Genomic DNA, 25,722 nt, shown 5'->3' on the forward strand with positions numbered 1-25,722 from the left:
AACTGCAGGAGTCACAGTAGGCCCAGGTGACGATGACATTGTACTTTAAGCTTCCCTTGTGCAATAAAATAAGGATAAAACAAAATTTAGAGGCGGCAGCCAACACGTTAAGTCATTGAGCATTAATTTATCAATGACAAACAAGACACCTAATAGCATATTCTGCCGTTGCCTTGGAATTGCGCTGTCGGATGGTACGGGTCAGGGCTCACACAGCAAGCAATGCTTAGCGTGAGCTCTAATCCAAGAAATTCATTCGTTCAAGAGGCTCGCATTGTTTTCTTTTTTTACAAAAAAGGTACAAGACCCTATAAAATCTGTTGGAAAAACTAAAGATTGAAAACTTGGCAAGACCCATCGATTTCTTTTGTTTGTTAGATACCCAGGATCCTAGAACGGTCTTAGGCAAAATGTCAATAGGGATCTATGATCCCCGAACATCTCAGATCGGAATGTTATAGTTTCAATTCATGAATCAGCTTCGGGATCTTACAAATGCCTGCTTGTGTGGATAAAACTTTCGCCGTCAAATATTCAATGTGACGCAACCTCCGCAGGTCAAACCATTACACCACAGATGTTCCCAGCACAAAAGTTATACACGTCGCCTTACCTGACAAAACTTCTAAGGTAAACAATTCAGCATGACCTTTACAGGCAGACGTTTGCGGCCAACATTTGCACGCGACACAACTTCTAAGGGTGTGTGATGCTCTTGATAATACTTTATAGAACCTTACAAATGAGCGAATGTTGTCCAATGATGTTATGTCTCAAGGATGTTTGGTTTGTAAAGGTTTTCGCAGTAGGAGTTTTTTTTTTGTCGTGCGCAATGGAAATTTTGTCCGTAGCAGTTTTATCATGCCACAAAGTTGTAGCCGTTTTATTTGTAGGACTCGTGACGTGACAGCTGTTGTGACGTGACGGCTGTTGTGACGTGACGTGACGGTTGTTTACATTTGTTGGCACCATTCCGTCCATAGCAACGGTGTGGAACCTCATTACGGCGATACGTTGCAGCAGCGTTCAAAACTGGCATGACCACCAAACCGCTAAAAGGTTCGGCTAGGCAGCTAGATCAGTCATCTGATCAGATATCTGAACAGCGTAGCGAGTGCCCAGCACCGGGAGTGAGTGCAGTGTCGCGAGTGCCCAGTGTCGGGATTGCAGCGCTGCGATTACTGTCAAGAGTGCTCAGTGTCGGAGTGCGGTGTCGTGAGCGCTCAGCGTCGACAGTGAAGTGTCGAAAGTGCCCAGTGTCGCGGGTGCAGTGTCGATAGTACCCAGTGTCGGCAGTGCAGTGCTGCGAGTACTGTCAAGAGTGCTCAGTGTCGGGAGTGCGGTGTCGCGAGTGCTCAGTGTCGACAGTGCAGTGTCGCGAGTGCAGTGTCGACAGTGCGGTGTCGCGAGTGCTCAGCGTCGACAGTGAAGGGCGGAGTGCTTATGAAATCTGCATGAAGTAAATGTGCGCAAAGCAGGCCTGCAATTTTGTGTAATGCCCATCAGCTTGTTGAATATGCATTATGTTTGCAAATTAAAGCAAATGTGGATACAAAAGCACGAAAGAAGGATAAACTACATACAGCATGCAAAGAAAAATAGGAGAGTCCGCTCGTTCCTCTACGCCCAGCATTACAGACCTGTCGCTCAGACGTGTAACAAATAGCTGTTTTGATGAGGTGTCATGTCCCACACTGGAGTGGGCAGAGGACGTCCCCACATGCTCCCGTTTCCAGTCTGCTGGTACAGCCGAATGCTGGAGATCAACAACCTATGAAAACCTCAAAGGCAACATAAATACAATGTAAGGCGCCGCGCCATGTGAAGATTAACGACCACTTTGAATGTCCTGTATAGCTGCACGACTTTAAAAACGGAGGTCTTCATCTGTTTACTGCGGGTCATGATGGCAGGAGAGGTGCCGTCCGGTTAACGACGAAGGTGCAACAGGATTAGCTGCAACCGAACTGTGATGGCGAGGCTGGTCTCGCTGCTAGTGCCACTGGGAAAGCAAGGCCTGGCCTTTCGTGGATAGGATACTTCAGGTGGAAGGAAGAACCGCGACAATACTTGTACCTCGAGCTGCAGGAGAACCTGGTTTTTAGAACCCAATATCGAGCATTCGTCGAGCGGTCGAAGTCTCGTAGTTAACCAAAAACACGCTGATTACACCGAGTACGATTTGGTGTAAGCCGAGTGAAATTGTTGCGTAAAACTGCCCCTTATTTATGGGTGCTGGTGGCATATGCCGTGAGCTTACAATGGTGTAATCCAAAGTTATGGTCGTCCGAAATCAAGTCGCCATGACGTCAGAAACTGACCTCTGGTACCGAATAGGATTTGCGTCTTAAGTGATGTTGAGGCGTGTTCGATTAGTACTTCGGCTTGCTGGAATTCGCCGTTTTTGTTTCGGGCTCATGGTAGTTAATTAAGCCCGGTTCATGCCAGAAGAAGTCGGTGTTACATCCCATAAAAGTGATACGCATACAACGGGGTGCCCGCAAGAGTGATCTGTCCAAGTATAGATCACAGCCATCTGGATAGCCCGTCCGACCAGCCATTAAGACACGACTGAATTTCTGTAAAGCCCCACGCGTGGAGCTACGCCTGACCAGCTGTATGCAGGTCATTTGCTGTGGTGTTGTCGATGCCCCCACAGAGCGCCCGAGCTTCCACGGAGCCCAGCTCCTCACTGCCAAAAACGCCGCCGCATGTGCGGCTCTGCCCGCCCGGAACCAAATATTGGTCCGCTTCCAGCCGCGCGCTGCAGCAAGGGTCGTTTTCTCTGTGGACCGCGCGGAATATGGCCCTTGGCGCTGGGGCAGCGCACCTGAGTGTCATATATTTGCGGGGTAAGATGAGCGAAGATGGCTCGGATGGGCGCGTTTCCCACGCTTGATTGCAGACGTCGGCAGGTAAGAAATAACGACGGTCCGACGTTTGACGCACGATGGGAGCGGCGCGAGCCGCGCGGGCACCGCACCGCTGCCGACGGTCTGGACTGCAGGGTAGAGCGAGCCCGTGCCGCTGCCGACGGTCTGGACTGTGGTTAGAGCGAGCCCGTGCTGCTGTCTGCACCGCTGTCAACAGTCTGGACTGCAGGCTAGAGCGAGCCCGTGCCGCTGCCGACGGTCTGGACTGTGGGTAGAGCGGGCCATGCCGACACCGCACCGCTGCCGACGGTCTGGACTGCAGGGTAGAGCGAGCTCGTGCCGCTGACGACGGTCTGGACTGTGGTTAGAGCGAGCCCGTGCCACTGCGGACGATCTGGACTGTGGTTAAAGCAGACCACGCGGACGCCGTCCCGCCGCCGGCGTTCTGGACCACAGGGTAGAGCGAGCCCATGCTGCTGTCTGCACCGCTGTCAACAGTCTGGACTGCAGGCTAGAGCGAGCCCGTGCCGCTGCCGACGGTCTGGACTGTGGATAGAGCTGGCCATGCCGACACCGTGCCGCCTGCTGACGGTCTGGACTGCAGGGTAGAGGGAGCCCGTGCTGCTGTCTGCACCGCTGTCAGCAGTCTGGGCTGCAGGGTAGAGCGAGCCTGTGCCGTTGTCGACGGTCTGGACTGTGGGTGGAGCGGGCCGCGCGGACACCGTGCCGCTGCCGACGGCCTGGACTGCACGGTAGAGCGATCCGCGTGGCCCGCTCTAGAAACATATACCAGTCAATACTTCGTAAGTTGTTAAATGTGTTTGCTGAGAACATTATTTACATACATAAGACATAAAATAAATTTACATGCAATAGCTTTATTCCTTGGAAAAAAAACAGAATGGAGATACAGACGCGTTGATGTTTCGGCAAAATGCCCTGATGGAAACGAATACCAGATAGAGTTGCGCACTTAGTGCTGTGCAGCCGCACTTACATACACGTAACAATAACACATGACACATAACAATAGCACTAGTGTTGTGCAGCAAAAGTGTTAAAGTACTTCTGGTACTGTTTCGGTAAACGCACATTGCCGAAATATTAACCCACCTATGTCTTCACTCTTCTGGTTTCTCTCCGAGGAGCAAGTCCGTTTCTACTGCCTTACCCAATCAATGCTTCTACAGCAAATAATTGACCACAAGTTTTGCTGTAGCCCTTATATCGCGTATATGTCTTTGCAGCAGAGGCAACGCCGTATATAAGCAATGATTATAAGTTTTAGCAGGAGAGGTAATGACAGCATACACTTTTGAAGCATGAATCATGTCGTGTGGCACTAATGTCGCGTAGTCTTTGCAGTAGAAGTGGTGTCGTGTACAAGCAATGACTGCATAAGTGTTTGCGGTAGACGTAATGACGAGCATGCGTTTTTGCAGCAAAGTTCTGTCGCGTGATACTGATGTTTTGCACGAGTATGAGCAGTAGAAGTAATGTAGCACTCTTGTCGGTAGGAGTATTTGGTGTAGCACTAATGTCGCGGAACCATTTGCACCTCCACAAACCAACAAAGGCAGCGCAGCTTGTCTCCCGCTTATGGTGACCGAGGTGAGCTGTTCGACCTGACCCCGGCATGCCTCCGCCGCCGCCCGCCGCTCGGCAGAGCAGGCCTCGTCGACCAGCGGCGGCTGCGCGCCTCCCTCCTCTCCCTCCGTCTCCCGTCGGCCGACCAGCACGCCGTCAGTTCGCTCGCGGCCGCCGGGTGGGTGGGCTGCGCCGCTCGGCACCACGGCCGGCTGACCGCGTGCCCGGCCGACCGCCGTCGGATGGCACCTAAGGTCGGTCACGGTCGGGTCGCGGCCCTTGTGGGTCCTGTGGCTGTGCTGGGGTGGGTGGACGCTCGCCAGTGGGGCTGTGCTTCGTCCGCCAGCTGTTTTATTTGCTGTAAGGTGTGACGCAGAGTCGCAACTTTTCTCAGCGTGCCCCACCCCCACCGCCAAACCTTGATTTGACCCGCGGAAGCCTGCCGTATCAGCACTCTGTGCCAGCATTGGCCGGTATGTGCATGTGCTAGCGCAGAGCGCACAACTAGTTGAATTGAACAAGTATTGGAAGCCCATATTATATTGATGAGGGGCTCACGCGTTACCAATTGTGCGCCACGTCACTGGTGTCAATGTCTGTTTGATACGAGCTGCACGCAGTTCTGAGGCACCAGTGCAACATGCAAGCGTAGGTAGTAGGTGTAACAAAACGTAGGTGTCTCGTCCAAGATGACCATGCACTTTTCAAGGAAGCTATAGAATGTGATACCTTTTTCAGGAGCGAACGAAGCGCCGGGCGGGCCTCTACCAACGAAATGCTCACTTATTCTTGGTGTTATATTTGAGCCAAAGTTATAAGGCACAAAGGTCCTGCAGACAAATTTGTTTAAACCTTGAATTTTGAGAACGCAAATATTCGCCGTAAACATCATATCCTCAAATCTGTTAACCCAAGAACTACTGAGATTAAAAGTTGTTAGAATGCTATGAAAACAATAATCGTTTTGTGATCCAATGATGACCAAGCATGATTAATATAAACGCAAGACGGTAGATGTTGGCATCACGGAGGAGTGCGTTAACTTGCCAATCTACCCAATTGCCCGGTCTTGATTTTGAGCGCATCTCATTTTCGATATTCTCGATGTCTTTGTTTACTTTTTATTTGCACATGCCAGTGAGGTTTTGGATGGCTTCATGAATATGACGTGCAGAAAACGCAAAATGTAGTCTGTATGAGAGTTAATGACACCGCAAGCAATCAAGGAATACCGATAAGCGTTTTTTTGAAATACAATTAGCTAGTGATCAGTTTGAAGTAATATACGGTTTAATACATGCTAGTATGTGATCGGACTTTTAACTTTGGTATTCCTTGTGAGCTCATGTGAGCTCTGTCTGTACTTTGGCTTCTTTGGTACGTAACATCTAATTGAAAAGTGCCCCTAAAGACCAGATGACAGCAAGTGTAACAATACTGTAGAAATAATGCAATCATGGGTCATTCAACGTCCGTGCATAACTAAATCCTAGCAGTCTAAAAATCTATCTGAGTGTATTTCAAAATCCACGCGCTGGTATTCTCCCTCTCCCTCCCTCTCCTTCTCTCTATCTCTTTCTCTCTTTCTTTCTCTCTCGCTCTTTTTCTCTGTCTCTTTCTTTCTCTCTCTCTCCCTCTCTCTCTCTCTCTCTTTCTCTCTCTCTTTTTTTCTCTCTCCAAAATCAATGATAATCAAGACTCCATACGTAAATATCAAAAGCAAATATTCAATAGGCCTTTGGCAGGCAATGAGGTAAGTCAGACATGCAGCAGGCGCTGTTTTGTTTTTCCCGTTCAGTATTACTTTAGGCTGTAGAACGATAAATAATCTGTTCATTTTTTTTCCTGACATACCCATTTCAGTTGCGTCTTGTATTGCTTTGTGCCAATTTTTTCCAGTGCTATAGGGTTTGACCTGGTCTTCGACATACCTCTCGTGGACAGTATCACTGTTTACTAAGTTATTGTCCTCGTATACGAGCTGAAACGAGGCATCTAAAGCCCAAATGCATCTCAACCAGACTGACTTATAGGACGATTGACGTTTGCCGTAACCAAATTGTGTTTGAAAAGACCCTGATCTTATTCTTTATCCGAGGCCTAAGCAAGACCATGTGCTTCGTTATATAACTAGCCGCAGAAGGCAGCACTCGTTTGTCTTGAAACAGGCAATAAACGGTCAGGTACTTCGCATATTTAACCCTTTCCGATCTAACTCAATGCAACCAGGGTGCACAACATCGTATGATTCGCGATGATTCAGTGATGATGTTACGCCTACAAGTAGGGGAAAGTGTTAGAAGGGAAGGGAAAATCTGCGGTGGGAAAAGCCTTGACGGGGCAGCTTAGGACACGTGGCCCACTTCCAACAGACCTGGGGTCCATAACAAGTTTTTGTCACTTCAAGGGTGTGCTTCACTCCGTGGATTCCGGAAGTAGTGTTTTACTAGTATACACGTACGTGTGTATACTTGACTGGTGCACTCATGCATGTGTACTCACTGTTGTTGGCCTCTGGTAAATGCTACGGCTTAACGCAGTTCATTGCTAGGCTGGTACACTGATAATTTACGTATGGTAGTACATTTTCACAAGTGTTAAACAGGTGTCAACGCAATGCTGGACTTGTAGCTATGTTGAAAAATCGTCAAAGCTTGTGTCGGCTTTGAAGCTGCATATGGGCCACAATAAAAATAAAACTGGACGTGTGTTCCAAACTTCTCTTGTCATTTTGTACTCTTCCCGTCACAGCTGTCACATTTTCAAAGCGCTGCTGCCCGGCCACGAAGCAAATCATGAAGTCATTAAATCAAATGCTCGGCGTTTTAAGATGATTTGTTTGCTTTACCAGTTCAGTATCCAGGCAACCTTGTTCATTTTGCCTCACCTCCTCCTGTTAAAGAAAATATCTGGCATATTCATATTGGTCCAGCGATCATTCCGTTCTTCCTGTACCGTTCTTTCTCGTAGAACATAGATTTATCCAACAGCCATTGGTGCATTTTGGGTTCTAGATTAAGTGTTGGTATAGTTTGTACGACACATGTGATCCGTGAAACCGCGAAACGCAATTAAGCAACGTATGCAACATAGCCTGGCCCGTCGACACCCGGTACAACACACCACGTGGGAAAGCTTGCGAGCTATTCCCCACAATCCTGCCAAAATGTCGGCAGTTTTTTTGCCGAGTCGATGAGCCGGGTTCTGAAGGGAAAAAGTTGCGTCTCTGGTGTGATGAATCTCGGTCAGGAACCGCTCGCGGTGAGCGTGTCGCGCTTTCCCATAAATCAACTTGCTTTGATGTATTCTATTTTCGCTAACACTTTACGTCGGCCGGAGCTCGTATCGTAGAATAGTAGCACGCACTTAAAACGTGACTACACGATAGTGCAAATCTGCATCCATTCGAAGGAAATGTTCCACATTTAAAGATATTGAAGCTATCATCAAATTTGATGAAATGAGCTCACCAATAAGTATTGACATACTTTTGAGTGAAAAAGGCTGCTCTATACAACGACATTTCTCTGTTAAGTAAAGATGCCCCTCAATTCGTCATTGCTTGATTGTGTCATGGGGTGTATGTATGACATTGAGGTGCCGCTAAACCACCCGTGCAAAACTGCCACCCCAGCACTCATTTGTAGTAATTCGATTTCCCGAGAGCTGGCTGTGGCGGTGCTGGAGATGTTCCCTGAACCAAATGTCGTTATGTGTTCGTGTTTTGGCACTTCCTCGTGGTGTTCTTGCACATTTATCCGTGGGGTTAAGTCAGCTTATATTCACGTACTCGGTTAATGACGCTGTTATCAAGTTATTCGATTACTAGTCTATGTAGATGATCACTAGCAGCCATGTCCAGCTTCTTACATTATGTAGCACAAAACGTGATTCGTGATTGAAATTTGCACAGACTGCTCCACAATGAAAGCTTATTGAGGTTCACTGTATCTGGAAATTGTGCACACGAACACCAAATATGAACGACTCGACAGTTATGTTGTTCATGCTTTTGATCACCGCATGGGTAATGGAATGGTAAAATTAAAGTGGCATTAAATTGACTCATTATCGCATTTCTGGTCGTGCTGATTCCAAGTGAATTCATTAGACGGCGGCCTAGAGCGTTGCGGTGCAAGAGAGCCAGTGCTAAGGAATCGGAAGTCAGTGCGAAGAAAGTCTGTTGTGGCTGTCGAAGTTCCACGTTGTTTGGCATCGCCAGACACACGTTCCACTCACGCGTGGGAACAGCGGCCTGGCGTGTCCAGGGCAGCTTCAACAGCAGGTCTCAGGAAACAATAACAAGCCCCAAAATATATTTGGAATATAGTTGTGCTGCAATTAATGCGTATCGTGCGCTTTTTTCTACCTACCAGTCATAGCAGCTGGCGGGTAGCGGCAGGATCCAAAAGCGTGCGGTAGAGTAGGAGTGCAATAATAACAGCTGCCTCTTCGCAACGGGATTTATAGTGCATAGCAATCAAAGCCCTGTTTAAGTGGTGCTGTCATGTTGAGTCGAAGTTTATCAGCGCTCATTTTACTCCAAGTCCCAGTCTAAGTCCAAGTTCGATTTCTGCCTTATTTTGCTTGAGTGATTGTTCGAGTCCGTGTTCACCGTGTTTCAAACTAGCGAATGGAATGCAAGTCTGATTCACCTGTGAAATGAGTTCACTTACTTGCATACGCGTTCTGAAAGATTAATAGTCTCAGACTCAGGCGTGGCCAGCCGGAGCGAGATTCTCTAATGGGCGTGGTGAAAATGTGTTCCGAGCAAATCTGCATTTAACCGGTCATTCATCTGGGGTCTGTTCCACTTAACATTCATCTTAATTTAGCGCCGTTCGTCCAGTGCAGGCACACGTCAGTGCGATGCGCTATTTTGTGTCCTTCGCCTTCTAGCCTTGCTTCGTCCCGTAATTTTGTAAAACAGTTTCAGGCGCCAAACTGGAGCTCCAAAATCCGAGAAAAGTGCTTAAACAAACACGGCATTTCTCTTACGCATTGATGGCTGTACAGTTGTAAAAACTAAGACTTGTTATATACTACAAAAGTCCAAGAACATCTCTCCTGTTGTTGTTGTTGTTGATTGGAGTTTTAGGGCGCGCGAACATCTTCCCTGGTGATCGAAAAAACCGAAACCAAAACGAATATGAGTTGGAACATACCAATGTAGTTTAATGTTTTCAGTATACTGCCGGGAGTGTGAAACCCGTATAGTAAAATAGGGTGGTGAAACTGCAACAAGTCTCAGACGACGTTTCACCGTGAGCCTTCGGGAGGGGGCACCGGAAACGCATGCGCGTGTACACCATAACACCCCACTCACCAGAAATACATCGGTTATAAACAGTTCCACGCTTCCTCATAACACAAACCATAGACGCCTCGCCACACCTCAAACATTACACATCAGAGACATGGCGCCCATCATCAACATGCAAAACAACTAGCTCAAACAATTACCGTTCTACGACACGCATCTGATGGAACGTGCTAATGAGCAATCATGCTTGTAGCTGCATGTTTAAAGTGTAACATTTATCTTGAAAATGACCATGGATTTGATCGAGACGTTGAACGAATAGACAAACTTTGCTAACATTCTGTATCGACACACCTGTTACAACACTAAACATTCTGTATCGACACATATATTAGAATAAATACCAACCTTTTTCCTTAGTAGAGTTGTCTAAGTTAACGATGGTTACATGACGCGGACTGGGGGCACTTTGGATACCGATCTGGTCTCGGACCTTGTTTGACATAATTTGACCTAATGGTGATGACCTAGGTCACTCACATTTTGACACAAGTGTGATGACACAGATTCGTCAACCCCGTACATTCGGTGTCAATAGCTTTCTTACTTTTTGAGATCTCAGGATAGAAATTCACCCCCCTCCCCCCCTCCGAGCGAAGAATATCCAACCGGCCACCCGCACATTAATGGGCGCACAACGCCCGATAGCCGGCGGACGAAAACACTTAAGCACCAACACTTCTGTCGCAGAGCCCCGCTGTGGCGGCGCCGATGTCACGCCATCTAGTGTCAGGGTGTACTGTCCATACATTGACCTCCATCCCTTCTCGACGTCAGGACGTATTGTCCAGACAAGGTGGATCCAATCTGGAGATTTCGGCTGATCATGGGATTTAGTACGGTTATGTCTTTTATTGTACCTGGTTTCGCTTTTGCCCCATTTCAGTATTATCAACAGCCACGGGCACAAAATGACCTTATTAGTCGGCATGCCCTAGACACCCAACCAAGGAACAATATCACTAGCCAAACAGTGGAGGGGGGTGAGATGCCCAGGTTAAAGGGACTGTTTCTCACGTTGTTACATTTCTCATGCGTTGATAAGGCAGAAAACTAACTCAAACTCAACTTTTCACGCATTGTTAGATCAAACTGGACCGATTTGATCGGTAATACCAGTTTTCTCGAAATCCTTCTGAAAAGCTCAAACTTTGATTTGAAGTAGCCGTTTCGGCGGGAGAACTCTTATTGAACTCCCTCCCCATCACTGTGAAATCCTTAATTCCTGCTTGTTTGGTTTTTCCCAATGTGTGTTTTAAGTGATATCCTTAGTACACCAGGTCACCAAAATCTTTGAGTAATAAATGGTATGAGAGCTTGATGCTCTATATTTAGAGAAGAACATACACAAATATGGGGCTATTCTCACACGACGCGCAACGAAACCTTGCACTATGACTTTGATTTTTCCCCTACGGCGCTTAGCATAATGTGTATGTGTTTCGTGTGTTCGAAGAACACTTTACCGTTGGGGAGCAATGTTTCCTTTGATACTGGTTTCATCCAAGGTTGCGTTCATAAGGCAGGTATACACCAGAGACCAGGGGTGAGAAAAGTGCCTATTCTGTCACCGACGAAATTTGTGAACCACCGTCTAAATCACGGTCTAAATTGTCACCTAGAGCCAGGCATTTCAGAATCCGTCGCAATATAATTCAAACGCAGTAAAACACAAAAACAAAGATAAAGTTCACGCAATGTGGCAAAACCATCAAACGTCTTTGTTTTGGGAGTTAATTTACACTTCATTATCAGTTATTCGCCATCAAGCGCCGAATGCTGGTTGAGACTACAATAAAACAATTATCAGATGAAGGCATATTTAACATAACCAGCATAGAGACGTATAGTCTCTTATTCATTAAAGGGGAGGGAATTGTGCCTCCTAACCATGGATGACGGTTCCTATTTTAATCGTCGTCTTTGAAGCATTTTTTTTTCATTAACCGTAATTCCGAGGGTTCAGTCCCCAAGCTAAATTCGAGGAGCTACACCCCTGCTCCCAACCGTGAAAAGGAAGTGTATTAAACCGGAGACAGGCTCAGCCATGTTTCCTTCCCGCCTCCCCTCTACCCCTCAGCCCTACGTATTTTACAAAACTGCATCCCTGTAGCCCTACATTTACCGATAACATGGTTCTACAAGCGCCTGACAACGGAATCACTTTTGGTTTGGTGACGTCACCGTAAATTAGCTGGAAGCGTTGGCGACCTTCACTTTCTTCGGAAAACCATTACCGGTGCAGAACTTGCACTTCGTAGCATTGTCCAAGTTATTTAGGGCAAAACCTATGCAATATTGGTATCAACACATGCAAAGGACAATTTTGAACACCTCCTCCTCCTTCATTTCGCTTTATATGCAATATGATGACAAAAAAAGCGTTTTATCTCACGCCTGTCCACCGATCAGTACGCTAAGTCAGAGGTGCAACGGGCAATATGAGATGCCTACACCAGCGACGCTCGACCTTTTACCCTGACACCGCTGTTCCTCACAGCAGCAGGAAGCCCTGAATGAATCCTTGACATGTGTCACTCCAATGTCCTCCATTTACCTCTGAAGCTATAGCTCAGGTATTCGCAAACAACAATCCTCCAAGATCGGCAGGGCTTTTAACGCTATTACATTTTAAGGCTGACGATTAGCTACGTCATTCTTGCTAGTCATCTTCTCACAACATGAAAACAGCCGACAGCGGCCCACAGCTTTGCTTGCACTCAACGCAATGCATTACCGGGAGGCGAGCATTCAAGCCTATCTGTCTCAAATGACACGACGCTCATAAACGCCACTTAGCAAGGTGATCACGTTCGTTGCAAAATGCTGTGCCCAGCCACAATTTTTACGACTAGCAATAAGCCTAATTAGTTGGTATTTTGTGCTGTTTAGTAGCGTGAAGTTAATCGTGACGGAAACATCTGTGAAAAGCAATGATTTGAGGGGCGCTGGAATATCACGGGGCCACCACTGATCTGTGATGTCAGCACTGATATAGTTTGTAGTATATTTCTGGCGCCCGTCAAAACTATCTAATGAAAAATACTATGTTTTGCAGCATCTAATGGCTCAAGTTGCTCATACAGCAAAACGTCAACGTTTTGGCATGTGTTCTACACGTGCTCACGCTCGAAGTGTTGACGAGCAATGGCCAATACTAAGCTTTGAGTTTCGTCTAACTGGGATGGTCTCTTGTAGTACGGTCTAGTTTGTTGATGTTCTATTTTATTTGCGCAATGTTGACGCCGATTGGTTCGCAAAAGTGTCAGTTTCTTTCACCGATCTTATCCGGTAAATCAGAAGCACCCCTGCCAGAGACATCAACTGGTTTAGTGGCGCGCGTGTTTCACCAATGCTCTTCACGGGACGTGCCAAATGCTTGCACCGCGCGCCATGATTTTTTGAGAATATAACATTAGATTCGCTTGTGTATACATGCAAGCTCGCACAGCTGACTGGGACAGTGCCTGCGTGACCACATCGCAAGCTAGGTGGAATGGCAATTGCTGACATAGGGTTACAGGTGATAATTGATCATTAATGAGAAATAGGCTTCACCAACAGCACTGACTCATTAGTACGTGCCTGAATACTCATAAGCATGCACGCTAACAGCAATTAAAATATAATCATTGGGAATTAGCGGCGGAGGAATGACAACCATACCATGAGTTCCCTACGATCCCTTGCTTTGCATGCTAACTAGGGATTCCCTGGCGATGCGCATAATTATGAATGTCTGATTGAGGTTTCACAAGGTTTTCCTCGCTCGGTAAGCTGAGCCTATCATATCGCTAATGCTGCAGAAATGAGGGGGATAAGGGGGCTTAGTCATGCAGTTTATGGTGGCATCGATCTTATCTGATGAGCGCGCCTGATGCCTAGCGCAACCACTGGTTCAGGTCTTCACTACATGCCGTTGGTCAAAGGCCCGAGGCGGGCCGTTGACAGGGTCTAAAGGAATGAGTCGAAGGGCTTAAAACGCAGCCATGATCAGAGACGGGATGGGAGAGCGCGCACCAAACGGTGCAAGCGCTGGTAATATCATGATTCCAGAAGCTGCTTTTCGGTTTTAATAAATCCAGAACAGCTGAAATATCGCCACCGTCGCGGGTTATTTTTGACTGTATGGGTATTAACGAGACCATTGTCATTATGTAAATATCGCTACTCACCCTCCATAGGTCCATGCTTGGGCTAACACTCCGCCGTAATATGACAGCGAGGGAAAAGCATTGCGGTAAGAAACATGCCAAATAAATCTGGAGGGCGGGCCACCACTTTCCACGCGTCGAGGTCAAAAACGTTTGCATGGGCTCATTCACTTTAGAACGCCGATGGACAAAGCGTGCACTTGGACTTGGACAAAGCGTGCGCGTGCATCCATCTCATGACTGGGCAATGACGAATGTTTAATGCGCCTTATTTGCCGCAAGAGGCAGTGCGGTGCATGCGAAATGCTAATTCCGCAAAGGATTTCACACGCTGCGCATCTCACTAACACCGTGAAATAATTGACCAAAGACGGTTACACTGCTAACCATAAAATTTACGTGGATTGATGGTTTGCGTGACGATGATTAATGCTGAGCAGCCCTTATTGTTATCACAAAGATGCCTCTGAAGTGACGTCCATTACTTGTACTTCAGTCGACACATAATGTGTGGGGACGCACGCCTTTATTTTATGGCGGTCATCAGGGAGAACGGAATGTCGGATTTGATGCGCTCGAGGCATTTGCCCAGGACATAAAATCTACACCGAGGCACTTAATTGAATTCAATTAGATTTTATCGTTTTCTGTTAAGTCCGGTCCTGCGTGCGAGGACAATGTTGCTGTATCCTGAGGAAGAATCCGAAATCGCTTCTTTAAACAATGCATGTACAATTTGCCTCCACGCTTTTTGCTTTTATGGATCGGTAACATGAACTGCACGCACGCATTTACCTATTGTCAGTTGGCTGTGCTTCATGATTAATAATTCCAATAAATGCTTAATACTTCCAAGTAAATATTTAAATAAACAACTTTTCAAAAATAATATTGGGACGTGCCTTCATTCTATGGACTAATATTTAGTCAAAGCATCGTCAAAAGACATATTTAGAGAAGCACTTGGGTTTGAACAAAATGTTTTACCCAAAAGACGGACACTGGCAACACTGCCATTCTTTATAGAACGCTCCCATATGTTCACAGCCTGTCTACATTCAACGACAAAATTATTGGACCATAACTCCCCACATTTCGGCATCTGGTGAAAATATTTCGATGCGCTTTTTGGTATTCTGAATCAATCCGCGGAACATTTAGATGCATGGTAACAACAGTCAATGGAAGTAGGCTAGTATATGCCTTAATCGAAAGGGATCGTTTCTTTCGTTAAAGGCATTTAACCGAAATATCACATCTGTCTCTCCATTCTCTTGTTTATTCTACGAGGAATAAGGCTATTAATACAATCTCATCTAAACCCGCACAAAAGCAGGTAAGCGCAGTACAAAACACGTTCGTATGACCCACCTAATTAGTCAATGAAATCAAGTCAAGCGTCAGGAGTTCGGGTGACTGTCAAAGTTTCCGGCGAGATGCTTGCTTTAAGTGTTCAATTTATGCGACCTGATATGTTGGAGACAGGTCCGCCTGAGTTTTCTCTTACTTCTTCAAAAACCGAACTAGTAGATATAAATCAAATACTGGTTGTTTCATGATTGTATATCGTTTGGAAGGACGCTCCGATCTTTGTCTCGACCCCACTGGATACTACTTCTTCTGGGTTCTTATGATAAGCTGTCCCAAGAATGGACGTACCATGGCGGTGCAGTACATTATGACATCACATATACAGCAGAAGCTCTGATTTGCAGTTGTTCGCAGACCGGACACTGAAATAAGATAATGGTGTACGCAGTGCTGGGACGGAATGTACGCTACATTGCGTGCTTGGGAAAAGTTTTTTCAATGTTTTGAGAACGAAATAACGCTGTACGCGTAAGGGAGTTGCAAAGTGCAAACATTGCAATATGCGACCATATGTAATACTATTCCACTTATAATTCCTGATGATCATACATGCTCTGAATGCAGCTTCTTGGTTGCTTTTTTGAGCATATCTCACAAGTGTTAAGCATCGGGTGGTGTCAATGTTTCCCTTCAAAATCCTCCACGAGTTTCTGCAAACGATGCATTCTGCGTGATGGGCTGAACCATGGGTCTTCTATATACGGTTTGGCATTGAGCGTCAGCTGGCTGAAGCAGCCAAGGTCGGAATTAAAACGAAACGGACTCTTTTCCTGTGTGGCGGAATTCATCTCTCGTTTAATGTAATGCAGCTGCAAACGTCCAATGCATAACTGAAGTGATTGAATGTCGTGGAAATATTATATTTTCATCCGAACTTAGGCTCAAGGGCAAAATGAACCGCATTGTATTAATGCCGTTAGATTGCCGCCATCCACACTCGAGCACGATTGGTGTTAGGATTTATGCCCCGGTACCGCATCGGTATGGGGTGTGATTTAGTACTCTTAAGCCTCCCACGTAATGGCCAAATTCAGGATGCCGAAATGGGAAGGCATTCCGCGACTTCATCGCGAACCAAACGTCCAGAACCCCATGCGAAATCCAAAATAATTGCACACCTCACGAAGCCGACACCAGGGCACCAGTTAAAGGCTGTCAATCGAAAACCCGTGACAGATATACTCTTTTCAGACTAACCGACCCTCTGCGTGTCCGTTAGGCGCACAGAAAAGCAAATAACCTGCACTCGCCTTCCAGCTAACGAATTTGGCGCCGTAAGCAACAGCCGGCCGTGTTCGCCAAGGTTACAACACACTGACCTATGGCCTATGATGACCCATATGTCCCATGCATCGCTCTACGACTGTTGCTCATTTTATTCCAAAAATTCAGAGCTGGCTACCGTGACATCCCTCATCCTGTTTCCACGTCGCTAGATCGGTCACGTGACGCAATAAAAAAATGACGTATTGGGAAGCATATTTACTCAACAGAGAAATTTTACCGTCTGGATCTTCGAATGTGGAACATTCCGTGTATGGCTCCCTGACACACGCTTTGTCGATCTCTGCTGGCTGCTGCCTTATTTCATTGCCGCTCAATTTCTTCACGGCAAGAGTGAAAGAAGCACAAAAGGCCCACATGTTTCACCTGAACAAATGATCTGCATGACATGAAAAACAAGAAGAGAATATGAATCCCGACAGTGGGCAGAATCAGTTCAGAAAATTCCGTTACCTGTGCACATAAGTGTTATCTCTGGTTTTTTCTGGACCAGACTTCACCACTTCAAGTATTTTATGTTTGCAGCTGCATCAGGACGGGTTTCTGCCGGTTTGATGATATCGTTTTTTAACCGAAGCTGGGAAATAACAACTTAAGAATTGGTACAAAATGTAAGATTTCGTACGCTGAATGAACAGCGTCGACATGAATATGCGCTCCTAATTTTGCATGCAAATGACCTCTTGTCCGACTCGCGCATGCGTTTTCACATGAGCTGTATCACAATATGTGATGTCACATGATATGTTGCCGTTACTTCTGTTAATATTGGACCGCACATTTTATTTTCCAAAGCTATCTCTTGAGAAATGCCACACACTACTGTCAGAATGCGGTCAAAGCCAGCAGGGACCAGCATGTGTACAAGAGACGCGTCAGCCGGACTTCACAAATCAAGACGTATTCTCGTTGCAACGTCCGCAAACAGCAACCATAAAATCCCACCATTCAAGCTTAGCCGCATTCAAATACTCTGAAAAGAGGAATTAGACGCCTTAAACGAACTCCGAATGCGAGCTCATTAGATGCGGAAAGTTTTTGATGATGAGTGTTTTACGCTGGTGGGTACGCACAAACTATGACGGTCTTTACGAGGCTTTCATGGCCTATTAGGAATAATTATCTTGCACGCAGAAGATGGAAATGCTTTCCCATATAAACGGTGTAGTTGTTTTCCAGATTCACTAACATTCGAATTGCCATTGCATGATTTGGTAAAAATGCATATTGTGGAGATATTTTTTTCGAAATTATAGTGTTTCCGATATAAATGTCTTCAGCAATGTCATTGGTTTGGCGTGATACTACAGGCCACTGAGGATGTCAAACACGAAATGAATATAGAGTCTGGAGCGCGGTTGGTGCTTCATTAACACTAACATCAACACTCTCACCAGCTGTGGTGCACTCATAACACAAAACACCATGATAACGTGACCAGTCAGCCCAGCCCACTATGGTTTCCACCTATCAGAACAAAAACTAGAAGACGTCAGTTTACGTGCAGCGGTGCTTCACAACACGGTGTGCCAAAAATGCGGAAGTCATTTGTGCAGCGCTAGTGTGTACGATTTGAGGGGCACACATGTGTGCGTGTGTTTCATTAACCTACTTTTTCATATTGGGCAGCATGGCTGCAGCCCTGTTGATTGTGGATTTGGTATGAAAAATGTGGCGATGATTGTGACCTTTGAATCGCACAGTTGTGAACCGGTTAGTTCCAACCGGTGCACGCGCCTAAATCATGCGGTTTGTTTGACGTCTTCATCTGTGCTCTTGAGGCCCGACATCGGTCCTTGGAGGTGTCCCAAAGCGGCTCACTCTCGCAGCCTTGTGGTTGCCTGCATACATCGAGCCGCGCTTGGTTCAATACACCTGCACATTTTCTCCCCAGTCAAAGCATGTCAGTCTCGTCGCTGTTACGCCAGGTCGATGTTATCTGGACACGGTTCTGACTCGCATTCTTTTTCTGCCTGACCTAGACCTGCTGTTTCGCAATGGTAGAATTTTTCGGTTTTTTGGTTTGCGGTTTCCATGAGATGCAGAATTGAAATCGGGGTGATGTTGCATGGTTGTAGGAGGGATCACACGATGAACAGCTTGTCCGCAAATACCCAACAGCTTAAACAAAACAAAACTGTATAATTTCTCCTTGCATTCGTTGCGATGCATGAGCCTGCGACAATTGGTTACAAGGCATAAGCTTGGAGAAAGCGTTACAACTGAGCCAGGCCGGGACTAGCTCAGCCTCAAAAACAGTCATCTCATTATAAATCGAAAAATACGTGTAAAACAATGACCAATAGACATGTTTTCAGCACATCACTGCAGTTAATACAATTCTCAAATGTACCGAGTAAGGGTAAGTTGAAGAACCCTATAAATGCTTATTCCACGTTAGTTTCGTGTCATATGAATGGAACGATATTTTGACATAAGTAATTTCCTGTCTATATGCTGGAGAAGTGCCATAGGGGAAGCACGCATCCTCCTTTTGATCCATAAAACCGACAATAACTGAAGAAAGCAAATACTCTGTACAGGCTATGGTATTGCGTACCTTTTCTGTTTGTTTCTTTCAATAGAAAAACACCGTGACGGTTGAATATGAATTTCGAAACTGCCAACAGTTGAAGAGGGCATGATCCAAAATGTGTTATTGCATTTGGTTTATTTCCATTGCTTATGAAAATTAGGTTCCGCTTATAAGTATCATATGCAAGCTTGACTGGAAGTCATTTGCTCGCCTTTGAAAGTGATTTCAATGAAATCATTGTTGTGCCTTTACGTAAATCCGGGTTTAAAGCATTTTCCGTTGTGATGCAAGGTGCTGTTCCACCTTTTACTGCCATTTGGCACACAAATGTCAATTACGAAATAAGTAAAAAGCAAACGACAAAGCAATATGGTTTTAGCGCAACCCAGGGCAGCTCAAATCAACTCAACAATCAGCTTAGGACAACTCTGAGTAGTTCTAAGATCTATCCGAACGGACAATGGCGCTAAAGTGAGCGCGCTGTGTGAGATTAAGCCATTTACCAAGGGGGGATCTTACGACTGCTTTGAACACGACTCGGAGACGTGCGTGTTAAGCATGTGTAAGCGTCCCATTCACTGCATCTTGAATGCTCCCAGGGGTTCTCTATTTGCTTCATAGAAACATGCGTGGCGTTATTGTGATAATCCTGATTGGCGCATCCACTGGTACCAATTTGTTCCAAAGACGGACGACAGAAGAAAGACTTCCTCTTTGTGCGTGCTATTCAGCGTGCTCCCACCGGTGCGGCGGCAACACCAAATATCGAAATTAGTGCTGAGTTGTTTTTTTTCGCGAACGCAGTTTTCGCGAAGATGCTGCGGGCACAAGCAGTCACTTGTGCAACACTTTCACTGGGCCGTTTTGTGCTTTCAGTGACGCGCTAGGTTGTGATGCAAAATAATCGGAATCCGGAAACGATTGACGAATGCACATCAGTCCATGGCACCAAGCCAATGCAGGCAGCAGTACCAACTGATCTGCGGCACTGAAAACTAAGCAAGCGTGCAGTGTGAATGGTCCGTAGGCACTTTCTAACGGGACGGACTCTTGAGCGCACGTAAAACCAGCAGCTGCGTGGTGCGCTACGCGGAATCTCACAGCGATATATGCCATGCCGCAGTCACCAGCATCTTCGTGATATTGAAGCGAGGTGACGGCTGGCTTCCACGTTACAAGCCATGATCACGGTCAGGAGTGGGCGCACTCGGGACCGTGAGCGCAGCTTGGGACGTCGGGTTTTTTACGATATAATCAACGCTTGCCTCAAAACGGCACTTAACCGGTTTGTACTTTTGTGGTGAAAGTCGATTATTGCTATCATGATAACTTCAAACTCTCAGCTGGATAAGCTCGTCTGAAAACCATTGCAGTCACAACAATGAGAAATGGAACACAACTTGTTAAGCAAGGATATGTTTAAGTTCACTCCCACTTTGTATCGAGTGGACAGAGATAAATGTGCTTGTGCATCTCTAATCAACCAACCCAGGGCTTTGAAAAAAAAAAACTGCCAAATGAGGGGTGGCTATCGGTGACGTCAACTCAATCACGAAGTTTTCTCACGGTTTGCAAAATGAGGCTATATTCGTAACGCAGTCTTGATAAAATTATACGAAGAATTTAATGGAGCATACGCGAGTTAGCGCACTTCAAACAATCGGGAAGTACACGTTCAGCGAAAAGAAAATACACATGCAGACAACGGGCCCTATTCGCTTGCGGCAGAAGCCGCAATACTACGAAACCTCACAAAAGATCATGCCGATACCAAATCGCACAAATATTGCACCACGTAGAGAGAGAGCGGCTCGTAGAGAGAGAAGTGAATCAGAACAATGAAACTTTTAATTCGGAGGCGCCGCAATTTTTTACGCATCTAACTTTATTTTTGGGTTCAATGTCCTTTCGGAATTGGCAGTTTTAAAGCCCTGCAAGTGTCGCACTTATTTCGAGCATTCAGTTCACATGCGGTGAATGCAAACCGTACATATGACGCGATTATGTAAGGGTTTGACCGATGCGAGGCAGAGCAAGTCGCCAAGCAGATCAGTGCTTTGTCGAAGCGGGGGACCTAAGACAGAACCCAACGGAAGGATTGTCGGCAGTTTCAGGTAGATACACAATGGTAAACTGGAGGAGTGTCGACAGGTTCAGCTGATTACAAAATAATGAGCTGGAGGAACGTCGACAGTTCCAGGTAGATACACAATGGTAAACTGGAGGAGTGTCGGCAGGTTCAGCTGATTACAAAATAATAAGCTGGAGGCATGTCGGCAGGTCCGGTTAGTTACATCGTGGTTCAGTCATTTTCAAGCGTGAGCAGAATGCGTGATGGGTTCTGGATTACTGTTCCACGTTTGAAGATATTTTGGCACGCATTAGATATGACGGAAAAATATGCTGCTCAGTACGTCATCCTTTGATTGTGTCATTAAACGTGTTATAATGTTCTTGCCAGACTGGCCGTATTATAATTGTAATTTTACGCGCCGCAGGGTGGCGTTGGTGGCAAATCCGTGTAAATTCCGTTTAAGCGTGGTGTGCGTATGTCTCGGGCTTTTCTCATGGCGCTCTCTATATTTTTCGGTGATGATTTCTTTCTAACTTGCCTTTGCATTTTCGATTACGGCGCCATAGTCTTAACCTATTTGATTCTCGGCCTCGTGTGCTACAACTAGTCATTGCCCGAATGTCTTTTATTCGTCACGAATCGCGCTTCGTGGTCGACACATGTCATCAGTTGGTCACTCCCGTCTGTTAACCAATTGCGTTTTGTGTTCGGATAGTCGGTGCTTTAAGAAGGCCGGTCTAGATCACTTGTGTCAAGCTTAGAAACTAGAGGGCTTTATGTGGATAAGAGAGCATGATTGCGAACTGAACTGAATTGTCTTGAAAATGGTTGCCTCAATTCAAAACCCCATACAAATATGGAACAGTGTCTTAAAAGGAATGTCCGGTATCGGCAGTTCCTAGGTAGTAACATGATGGGTCAGTGACATTTCTCAACAGTCAACCCAACACTTGGTCAGTCCTCGGCACCCATTCATATATATATATATATATATATATATATATATATATATATATATATATATATGGGTGGGTGCGGCTGTGGGTGTGTGGGCGTGTGTTGCTGGATATTTAATATTCCACTAAATGCTCAATATGTCAAACTGCTAGGCCGCTAGGACGCTGGGCACAGAGCGTGAAGAACGAGCTTTTGCCAAGTTTAAACAGGATCTTGACGCTCCAGACCTTAAACATGCCAACTGTGTCCATAAAAGACTGTCGTGCATTGCTGGGTAGCTGATTGTTCTATCTCATCTCTCAACGAGAGCATTTAGACATAGATAACAGAAGTCGATCATCGCAGAACACCGCTATTCGCTGCGCGAGCGTGCGCCTAGGGGCATCCACCCGAGTGAGCCCGGTGTTAGCGCCGGTCTCGTGGTGCCGCGGGGACTTGGTGACTGGGCTCTGCCGACTGGACAGGGCAGGACCGGCACAGGCTCGCAGTGGGGCTCGCAGGTGCAGGGGACGCCTGCCGGCCGAGCCACCGTCAACAGCATGCGACATCACCTCAGCACTAACACTGAGGCGTTTTTGGTGGCGCGATGCATGTGATTTATGACGTCGGATGCGTCTCAGGGATTCACAATGATTGCAGAGGCAAGTGAAACCTGACCGGCAGTGTGCTGCGTCTGGAAGCCATCACTTCTCGGACATTCCGTTCTGCGGCGGGCGCCGAGGGCAGTCCCTGTGGTGGCAGGGAGGTGGACGTCGGATTGGTCCTGAGTCTGAGAAACACAGCCAGGACAAAACAGCGAGCTCCAGCTGCTGAAGAGAGCGGAACTCCTTGCTGGGTGAATCAATAGCCAATACCCGAAGCACGGCCCACAGGCCTCGCAGCACCAGAAGACTGCCCACGTCATATACAATGATCAGGGAATGCAACAGATTTGCAGTTTTCTCATTCTCGTTGCATCCTGCAACAACGCGACGCCGAGTTTACCCGAGGCAACCCTACTTGCCTAGCCATGAGTGGGCTTATATGCGCTTTGGCGGCGTTCTGTCCGGGCTGAACACATACCAAGCATGCCTGCGCGGGCCTCGTTTCGTCGGGGGCCGAGAACCCTGGTGAATGTGGTCCTTACCCGCCATCGTCCACGCTCTCTCTCATAACTCATCTTTTCCTCCACTCACCATTATCCACTTTAATTTCATAGCCCTGGACTGGTGACTACTGGAACATGGGCCCTAATCCAAACGAAAAGAAAACCAAAGAAATATGTATCCTGATGATGGAGCGGAAAGCTCCCTAGCTATGAAGACTGCTTCGTCATCAAAAGTAATGTAAGGCAAAGTTCATGCCCAAAATGTGGTTTCGGTAGTTAAACCGAAATCCTTTTCATCAGTAATAAATGTTGTAGGAAGTGTGTTATTGTGCGGTTCTGCGTACATTCAAAAAAATCCCTCTATTGGGCCTTGCGAGCCCTATGGACCCTTATGCAAGGCTTGCAGGCGGGAAAAACAGTAAAATGCATCGTCTGCGCTATAAGAAAAACAAAAATGTAACCTGATGGCGGACATAAACGACAAAGTGCAGGCCAACACTTGACACTCATCCTGACTCGCCGTTTTCAACCACGCGGACTGATAGGGGTTTGATGGTAATGAAGATGTAGCTTAACAAAAAGCATCAATTGATTGATCTCAACGAGATCTAGCGAATTGAATTAGTTTTATGCTGTGGTCACTGTTTGACCCAATTAGGGCATGCCAAAGCCAACTTTTCCAGAAAATCGCCGTTTTCAGTTTCACATCACACCTACGAGAAACTGCCCTGTGGGGACACAAAACTTAAACAGGCGTGTTTCTTGTTCAATTTTGAGTACCATGGTGTATACTTGGATGTGCTCTGAGAGCATATTAATGACAAATGATTCCTTTAATGTAACAAAGTCGGCCCGCCGCGCGCGTTCCGCGGCATTGTTGATTGCCGCCAGCCGCTCGCGCCGGCCGTAGGTTGCCGTGCAGTGTTCCTCAAAAACCGCCGCTGCTCCGAAACCAGAAAAGTTAGAAACACATGTCTGGTGTCAAAACACGCAAAATAGATGCCCCGATAGGCCTACTAAGAGTTTGGGCGCTATTGCACAACATGCCGGAGACTTATCTTCAGAAAAACGTACCTGGTTGTATCCACCCCCTCAGTACGAGGGTTAATTTAAGAACCACGGGATTTCCCCTAAACTCCTTAAGTACATCATCGACATGCAAAAGCAGACGTGCTGTGGAAGCCGGTGGCAGACTCACCATTGGAGTACCCCTACCAACTCGTAAAACCTCGTAAACTTGGGACGTACACCTGGCTTGCGTGATAGGAGTCCGTGACCATCTGACACTCGCGGAGTCAACTCAGAGACCTGCGTCCGTCGCTGCGCGCCGAGCAGGTACGATAATAACGGTAGACGTGAACACGGTAAAGCCCCAAGACATGGGGGAGAGCGATGACGCCATTTGTGGTGGGTTGGTTATTTTCATGTTTCACGACGGAAGAACTGTTACCATTCTGAGCGTGAGAGCGGGAGGGGGCAGCGGGCCTCACGCACATATTGCTACGCTTATCGGGACGATGATTATTGTGATTGCGGCAAAAACGGAAAAATACCTCAAGAAACCACAAATGAATGGAATAATCACCTTGCACCAACGCAACGTCGACCTGTGCCAAGCTTAGCACTGAGGTCACCTTCACTGACCCTACGCCGGAGACCCGAAGAGATCGACGTCCCAGCGCGGCTCCCTCGTGCTGATGGGCGCTGTGGTGCCAACACAGCACCGCTGTTCGGCGTGAAACACAGGGCCTCGGACCAACGTGAGGTACAGCGCTGCTGGCCGACGTGATACACAGCGTCGCTGGCCGACATGAGAAACAGCGCCGCTGACCGACCTGAGACACAGCGCCGCTGGCCGACGTGAGACACAGTGCCGCTGCGTGACTTGAAGCACAGCGCTACTGGCCGACGTGAGGCACAGGAGTCGCTGGCCGACATGAGACACAGCGCCGCTGACCGACGCGAGATACAGCGTCGCTGGCCGACGTGAGACACAGCGCCGCAGACCGGTGTGAGGCACAGCGTCGCTGGCCGATGTGAGACACAGCGCCGCCGACCGGTGTGAGGCACAGCGTCGCTGGCAGATGTGAGACGCAGGCGCCGCTGGCCGACTATGAGAAACAGCGCCGCTGGCCGACGCGGGACACAGCGTCGCTGGCCGACATGAGAAACAGCGCCGCTGACCGACGTGAGACACAGCGCCGCTGGTCGACATGAGAAACAGCGCCGCTGGCCGACGTGAGACACAGCGTCGCTGGCCGACGTGAGAAACAGCGCCGCCGGCCGACGTGAGGCACAGCGTCGCTGTTTGCGCAGCAGCCGCTGCAACGCCAGGTGCTCTGCTGGGATTAAACGTCACTGCTGTTGGCCAGGCCAGCCGACATTGGGGCTGCTGCCGATGGGCCGCCCGCGGCCTCCTGGTATCACGCCTCTTAACCCGTAGGCGGCATAAGCGCCGCCAAATGTCATGCACAAC

The 25,722-nt window shown here is 47.2% G+C and overlaps 1 protein-coding gene across 1 annotated transcript in view; it reads left to right on the forward strand.

Moving 5' to 3' along the window:
• Positions 1-4,679: 4,679 nt before the first annotated feature.
• LOC119092371 (carbonic anhydrase-related protein 10) overlaps positions 4,680-25,722 on the forward strand; it is a gene marked incomplete at its 5' end in the record, with an annotated part of 42,368 nt that continues 21,325 nt past the window's right edge. Inside the window, one exon of the mRNA XM_037215335.1 lies at positions 4,680-4,714. Within this exon, the coding sequence (XP_037071230.1) occupies positions 4,680-4,714 (35 nt within the window). The remainder of the gene's footprint in view (positions 4,715-25,722) is intronic.

The sequence above is a fragment of the Pollicipes pollicipes genome, unplaced genomic scaffold (genome assembly GCF_011947565.3).
Source record: "Pollicipes pollicipes isolate AB1234 unplaced genomic scaffold, Ppol_2.1 Scaffold_3447;HRSCAF=4054_pilon_pilon_pilon, whole genome shotgun sequence".
Classification (NCBI taxonomy): domain Eukaryota; kingdom Metazoa; phylum Arthropoda; class Thecostraca; order Pollicipedomorpha; family Pollicipedidae; genus Pollicipes; species Pollicipes pollicipes.